This window comes from Cibotium barometz, chromosome 9, assembly GCF_041138505.1.
Source record: "Cibotium barometz isolate CiBa-2024 chromosome 9, ASM4113850v1, whole genome shotgun sequence".
NCBI lineage: Eukaryota > Viridiplantae > Streptophyta > Polypodiopsida > Cyatheales > Cibotiaceae > Cibotium > Cibotium barometz.
The window spans coordinates 44,560,614-44,568,322 of NC_141054.1; the positions used below are offsets into that span (position 1 = coordinate 44,560,614).

Genomic DNA, 7,709 nt, shown 5'->3' on the forward strand with positions numbered 1-7,709 from the left:
ATTTGAGATAGTATATAGTAAAGTAGTGTTGCCACCTATTCTTCACACACGAAGAATGAGATATTTGCACTCGATGAGTATGTCAAAGACTTGGATGTTGCCTTTGTGCAAGTGTGGACAACCATTGAAAGGTTTCAAGACAAGCACAAGAGGGATGCTGACCATAGAAGACAACTAGACATTAAAGAGAATGATTAGGTATTGCTTAAGTTATAAGAAAGCTAGACTTCCAAAAAAGCCAAAGAGAGGCCATATCCTAAGCTGTCTACCAATAGTATGAACCTTTCAAAGTGATCAAGCAGATCAATGAAGTGGCTTTTAAGCTTACATTGCCTAGTCATTGTTGCATACACAATGCTTTTCATGCGAGTCTCCTCCACTAGTATGTGGGGCCTAAACCCAATGCGCCGGTCATTGAAGATCCACAAGTGGATGAACTTGAGGTCTTGGAACTAGAACAGACTTTTTCACAAGAAGCATAAGCTTCGAACTGTCAAGCTCTCCAAACGTTCCTTGTCAAGTTCAAGAACTATCTGCTCATTGATGCTACGTGGGTAGATGAGTACTTCAAGGATTATCTGTAGCTTCTCCATCTATATTTAGAGGCTTCTCAATTACGGTGGACAACTAGGTGGATGTCACCATTTGGCCATCCACATGGTCCATACCCACCTTGTGCTCTGGAGTGGCGCCCATTTGAGGTCAATGGATCCTTGCCTAGATCCTAAACAATACAACTTTCCGGTGGACCTAACCGACCTTTATTCGTGTCTGAAAATGCTTGTTGATTTTAGCAACTCCATGAACGGAGATTGTTAATGTCCGTGTTAATGACAATGGTGCATTGCATACATGTGTTCATGCCCGGAAACTATTTTCGTGTGATGTTTTACATGCCTACTTGTTCAGTTCCAGGCAGGTAGGGGACGCCCGCCTGGGACCCATGCGCGTGAAACTGTTTGCTGGCATGTTTCCGTGGCATGGAAGAGGTAATAAGTACTGCCTCAACCTTTGTTTTTAAATTTATAAAGGCATTGAGTGGGTTTATACCGTGCTGGTTCACACTTCATTAAAAAACAGGGTGCCCAAGCTGCAATGCCTGAGCACAAGCAAGATGCCACATGCCACCTCTAATTCTTGGCTAGTGGACTACTCCACATAAAGGTATTATGTGCGTTTATACCTTGCTGATTCACACTTCATTAAAAAACAGGGTGCCCAAGGTGCAGTGCCTGAGCACAACCAAGTTGCCACATGCCGCCTCTGATTCTTGGACCCCTCTCTATTATGCTGGTGGACAACTCCACGCTTCTCTCCATTCTCCTCCACATAGTCTCTCCATAGTGCCTTCTGAAAACTGCTGCACAGCATCTGCTGTACCTTCTGTTCTTGTACTTCCTGAGAACTTTTGTACAGCACCTCCTATACCTTTTGTACTTGCTGAAAACTGCTGCACAACACCTGCTGTACCTTTTGTACTTGTTGCACTTGCTGAAAACTGATGCACATCACTTGTACCTTCTGTACTTGTACTTGCTGAAAACTGTTGCACGACACCTATCTTACATTCTGTACTTGTACATGCTGAAAACTGCTACACAGCACCTGTTCTACATGTACCTGATGTATCTACTATAAACTGCACAGTACCTACTATACCTACCTTTACTTGATGAAATTGCTATATTGTACTATACTTGCCAGTACTTACCAGATGCCTAATGGGCTATGCCCGTACCCAGGTCATGGGTGCCCGTGGACTCCGCCCATAATCTGTACCAGCACCTGGAGCAACATCTTCACTAGGAACTCTGCTGCAAAGAACTCAGAAGCACAAGATACGCTCCTGTGAAGCCTACGGGGGTGTAAGATACCTGTGTAAAGCGCCTGGTAAACTCCTATGGACCCTACGAGGATGTGAGAACCAATGTGCTCTGTCTATATAACTTTTATGTGTCTTCGCCATGCAACATATCTTGGTCCTATTGCTCTAGGGACTTGTTCATGCCTATCGGTGTGTAACTTGATATGAGTAGAGAGAGAGTGTGTGTGAGCGATGATGGAGTGGACACTAAACAATCATCTGGAAAGAAAAGATGCAGTTCTTAGGCAACACAAACGTTAAAAGAACACAAGGTATGCACAGCAAAGGAGCTCATACTACTGCAACTTAAACAAAAAAGGAGCACAATTGAGGAAAGCAAGCTTCAACAAGAAGAAAGATGGGGTTCAACGAGGCACCTAAGAGACACAATGCCTACCATGGCAGGCCCAAGAAGAGATTTTGTCATCAAGCCATCTAGGGAGAACCTCAGCGAAACAAAGAGAAAAAAACCAACACCAAAAGGGTTATGAAGGCAAGACCTACAACCATGAGTGAGTGGCAACATAGGCTGCTTAATCCAGGAGAAAGAAGAGTCAAGACTACATAGCGGCACATCTCCAGCAACACCAAAAGAGGAGCCCAATAGGAACCAGGCTGGCAAAGTAAAGGCTCTGATCAGTCGCAAATCTTGCTGACCTGTGCTGCTGGCCCAGGACACCTTCACACAGCTAGCAATCGAGCTTCACACGTCAAGACCACCACATTGAATTATTACAGTAAACGTTTACTTGCAGCAACTGAAGAGCTGCTACCATTTCTACATCCTAGGGTACAGAACCAGTCAAAACTCCAGTTACAGCTTGTACATGCCTCCAGCATTTTGACTTCAAACTGGATGCACTGCATTCACCTCTAGGCCCAACCAATCAGTACTTCTCCACCTGACTTTCCAAAAAGTTCATATAAAATACTTGACTTTTACTGCTGTAAAGATAATCTTCCTTCAAATGAAACTGCATTTCTACTAGTTATAGCAAAACACTAGATCTCTGCATATCCAAAACAAATCTACGATGAGATACCTTAATGTAAGACAGCTTCTACTCAATAAAGTAAGAGATATCAGCGCAAGGTCTAAAGCAAGCAAGAGACCCGATACAGTTTTCTAACTGCATACAACTTGCCCCGCATATGCTCTATTTCAATCCAAAACTACACACTGCAGAGTGTAAGGGGCTGGAAAAGTGATCAACCAGAAAAACAAAAACAAGACCATATACACTTGATTAGCATATCTTAACCTAGCTGCATTAACAAGAAAATAATAGATCTCCACTTTTTAAACAAGTCCTCCACTAAAGCACTTTGCTTTTGCTTCAGAAACATCCAAAACACTAAGTCCAGATTCCAGAACATTGCAAAGCCAATCTGGCAAACCTTTGAGAGACAGATTGGCAAGCCGATTCTCTAAAAGTAAAGAGACGTTTCCTTGCCTTTTGGGCTCTGTATGAAAGCATCCCTTGGTCAATTTCCAGCAGACACAATCACTCTTCCTCATATGCAGTGAATGTCAAGGTGTTTACATCACCACACAGTTCTTCTGGTGTGGGCGCCGCCTCCTTGTCTTTTGCTTTGGGGGCTGTAACACAACCCTAATCGCAGCATCAAAAACACTTTTCACATTCTGCAAAACACCCATCAAAGATTCAAGACCTAGTCGTTGACCGATTATCCCACCAAGGTATTGCTGCTAAATATAGAGATGCTTATGTGATCAAGTCAGAATGCAGTAACAGAAAGGCAGCAATTAACAATAAAAGAAATACCTGTTGAGTTTTTGAACTGCACTCAATGTAAGCGGCTGCTCCTATCTGCTTCCGTAGCTCCTCTCCCTGAAGATGCAGAACATAAACTTCATGCTCTTCAGTGCAACCCAAAGAGTCCTATGCGGAGGGACCAGATTGAAGTCTCAAAACAGACAAACACACACATATGCACAAACACGCACACACAAACATATATATACATGTATGTGCACATATATAAAAGTAGAGCATATAAGACACATGATAGCCAGGTGGTCAGGCCCTCAGGCACAATCGTTGCAGGATAGAGTCTATCCCCACCCCCGACTCTTCAGTAGAGGCCAGGTCCCCCGGCACTTCTCAAAGGTGGGACTCGGGAGATCATCAGCAGCATTGCGGCATGGCGCATTTGGCGGGCACGGTGCAGTGGGACCATTGAGGGCACCCTCACCCCCCAACAGAGGCCATCCGTATCATATGGACAGATATCATTCATACCCCTCGCAACCAATGGGAGAAGCTACTGGGAGATTCAGACCGCATGCGGAGACGTCGAGAGGCCGCCTTACGCATCTGGCAGCAGGGCCCCTTCCTCTTGGACACTGCCGGTGACCTCACTTGGCACTACAGGCCACCAGTTGCACACACCCCCCCCCCCTCCCCTTATGAGCTAGTTCCCTCCAAAAGAGTGGCGAGCCATGGAGGGGACTACGCTCACCAGTATTTTTTCCCTCTTGAGGGTTCTGAGCATGTACTTCAGCCTGTTGGCTCGTTTTTCATGTAACTAACAGAAGGATCTATTTCCCAGAAGAAGAAAAAAAAGACACATGATAGCACCTTACCAAGGCATACGTTATTGGCATGGCACCTGGATGGTCCATAAAGAATTGCTTATCGTCTCGCAGATCTGCAATTCAGTGGAAAAAAATTTATGGATAACATTACAATAGACTTTTCAAGTTCTGCCACTCACACCAAACATGTATTGCCTGTATCGTATAAGTTCCAAGTGGCAACCTAGTTTTGTCCCAACGAGGATGACAGGAACTCCAGGAGCATAGTGTCTCAACTCAGGAATCCACTGCAAGATTATAAAAAAACCAGACTCATAACAGACTTCTAGGGCATGACAAATAAGAAAACAAGACCGGACAATTTCGACCTCCTTTAGGAAGATGCCTGTGTGCGCATTTCCTTACAAATCACCTTTTTCACAATATTCTCATAACTGGCCTTGCTGATGAGTGAGAAAGCTAGGAGAAAGACATCGGCACCTCTGTAACTGAGGGGACGTAATCTGTTGTAATCTTCTTGTCCTGAAAAGATAGAAGAAATATCATCAGGCTTGGTCCAGATAAGAAGATAATGTGCAGCGTCAACTAAGAGTGCTCACTGTGGAGATGGCCAAAAAACTAAAGAGTTAGACTGTGATGAGTGAGAAACGCAAGCCTACCTGCCGTGTCCCAAAGCCCGAGATTGACAGTATTTCCATCCACAACGACATTTGCACTAAAATTATCAAAAACAGTGGGGACGTAATCCTGCAGCCAGCACAAACTTGTGTAAGTGATTTTGAGTTTGTTCATCTATTCCAATCTGATGGTTTCATATGAGTCTGCTCCACACACCCCAATCTCCACAAGGCAAAAGATTATTCAATTAAGTAGGGCATCTAGCTTCAATCAGTCCAGACAAAGCTGAAATCATGGCCCAAAAATTTTGGCAATGGAACTAAGATGATGGCCCCACAAATCTTGCCAACTCAGGAGAAAAATTCATTGCAATTTAATGTCCAGCCTGGACATGGTGAACATCCTGTGCAAAACTTGCAACCTCCTCCTCTCATTCAACCCAAATAACCAAGAGATCCACTTCCCCTTCCGTGTCAAATTAATGCAAAGCAAAAAAAAATTGGTGCTCTTCATACAGCCCTTGCAAAGTGGTAACAATGCATCTGCAGACACATCTGAAGCATGTCTTCAGACGGGTCAGTGTACGAAACTCGCAAGATGGGCATCTATCTACCCCTCCTTTCCTTCTTGTCCGGCCTTTCAAAAGGTCAAGTACAACTAGATAGTACACTGTGTCAAAAGAGCACAAGATGCTAGTGGGCCCAGTGGCTAAAATGCAGCCCTCTATTGATGGAAGTTCAGCCCTACTTGAGGAAGCTTTTGTGTGTATCCGCTAAGAGCGCCATCCTGCCAGGGCCAATGGGGGCATCAGAGTAAAGGATAGTTGCGCTGTCCCACCACGTCTACTGGGGGGAGCAGGGTGGGCGACGAGAGGGAAAAAGGCTGCCATTTCATTAATTGAGTGAACACCTCATCAATTTCCAGGTGGATCAAGGGAGTTCTTTTTTTGCTGAGTTTTTCACCTACTACCCCAGCTACGCCTGGCAGGACTCATCTTTAAGTGCCCAAGTTGTCCAGGCCTGGTGCCAAACTTGACAGTTCTTGCACAAGAGATGGGCCCTCAGCGTGCATGAGCACCAACTGTGTGAAGTCGAAAGCGAGCAGTCAACTTCATACACTACACATTATCCCCATTCTTGTTGCCTGTGTCTGCAGGGATATGGTGAACACGGGCTAGCACTCTTACCCATTCATTGATGCTTTCCACAGCTGGTACAACAAAACACTGCAGAGATGAGAAAAACACGGCTCAAGTGTTCTCAAGAGGTCGTTTAGCTTACCGTAGGAAAAGTATTACTGGTGTATGAGATGAGCATGCAAGTCTTGCCCACTGCACCATCTCCGACAGTCACACATTTGATAAATCTGGATGTGCTCATGATGGCCGCCCCCCTGTAATCATATCCATTAGACAGAGGAAGTGCATATGCCCTCGCTGATCAGCGATAATCAACACCTACATACACGAATACATAAACATTTTTTCTGTGTATAGGGCCCCCCCCATGTACGTACTATGACCGTATGGTGTCTCCACAGATGTATATGACCTCCACATGATGCATATATAAATTGACCCCAGAACCGAAATTTTCCTACACAGATACTCATACGGAAACTTTAAACCTTCTGCACAACCACATGCCTTACCTTCTGCCGACAAACAGTTCTTCCTCTTCGGAAATCTGCACAGCAACGATGCCAACAATGATGCTTCGCTGGGATTAGAGTTCCGACAATGAGACTCAAACAAACACGAGATTCTTATTCTCCAATGAGCTAGGATTTCCGGCAGCAAGACTTAGGCTTCCGGTAAAGATGGGCTCTGGGGGAAAACCTAGGGTTCCGCCAATGGGTTCTTGTTGAGGAGGGGGATACAGCCAAGTTCCGGGGTAAGAATTACGGTTCTGGCATCACGTTTAGGGACAAAAGTAGGGTTTCAGCAATAGCACTGGGGCCAAAATAAGGGTTCCGACTTCGATTCCAGACAGGAGAGGCAAGAGCGCTTCTGCAAGAAGTACGTGGGCAGAGCATCTCTCCCTCTCTCTCTCTCTCTCTCTCTCCCCCCCACCTCTGAGACAGTAGACTCTCTCTCAAGCTTGTGAAGTGAATGCAGAGAGCAAGAAAACCCTGCAGTGTCACTTTACTACACTTCAACAGCTGCTGTGTCCACACGAGCTAGGAGACTAGTTCTCGAACAAGTCCTTGAAGATGGTTAAACGTAGTCTACCTTGGGTTCGTATTATAGTCAGTTAATACCTGAAGGTCATGGTTGTACTATTTGCCAAGAGAGAGAGAAATGCATGGAAATGAGACAAACGGCTTAAGGTAGATAATCCAAGATTCAATCCTTTAAACTAGCATTAATCCTAAGCCTTAGCAATGGAGTTTCCTAACTAAATATTAAACAGAATTTTTTGAAAATCCACCGTTTTTGTTGTTGGGGACACCTATTGGTCCGTTAGACTCCCTTGATTAGTTTTTTATCACAAGTCGTAATGTAATGTAACTTTCACACACTACTTCGGACTTTCATGCTCACTGCTTCCATACATCCAAATCTATTATAGCAAGCCTATCCTAGGTCGCATACATACAAGTGCCTAGGGTGCCCAAAAAAGCTAATGACACTCTATGTATATACAAATTCCATCTTAGCAAGTAATG

General features: G+C 44.6%; 1 protein-coding gene across 1 annotated transcript; it reads right to left on the reverse strand.

The window, feature by feature from the left end:
* Positions 1-3,113: 3,113 nt before the first annotated feature.
* Positions 3,114-7,255, reverse strand: LOC147635615 (rac-like GTP-binding protein 5). Its single transcript, XM_086802988.1, has 8 exons — positions 6,693-7,255; positions 6,323-6,434; positions 5,084-5,171; positions 4,837-4,946; positions 4,648-4,711; positions 4,473-4,537; positions 3,652-3,717; positions 3,114-3,509 (listed from the first exon to the last, which is right to left on the reverse strand). The coding sequence occupies exons 2-8, from the start codon at positions 6,419-6,421 to the stop codon at positions 3,405-3,407; spliced, it is 597 nt and encodes a 198-aa protein (XP_086659114.1). The 5' UTR covers positions 6,422-6,434; positions 6,693-7,255; the 3' UTR covers positions 3,114-3,404.
* Positions 7,256-7,709: the final 454 nt, after the last annotated feature.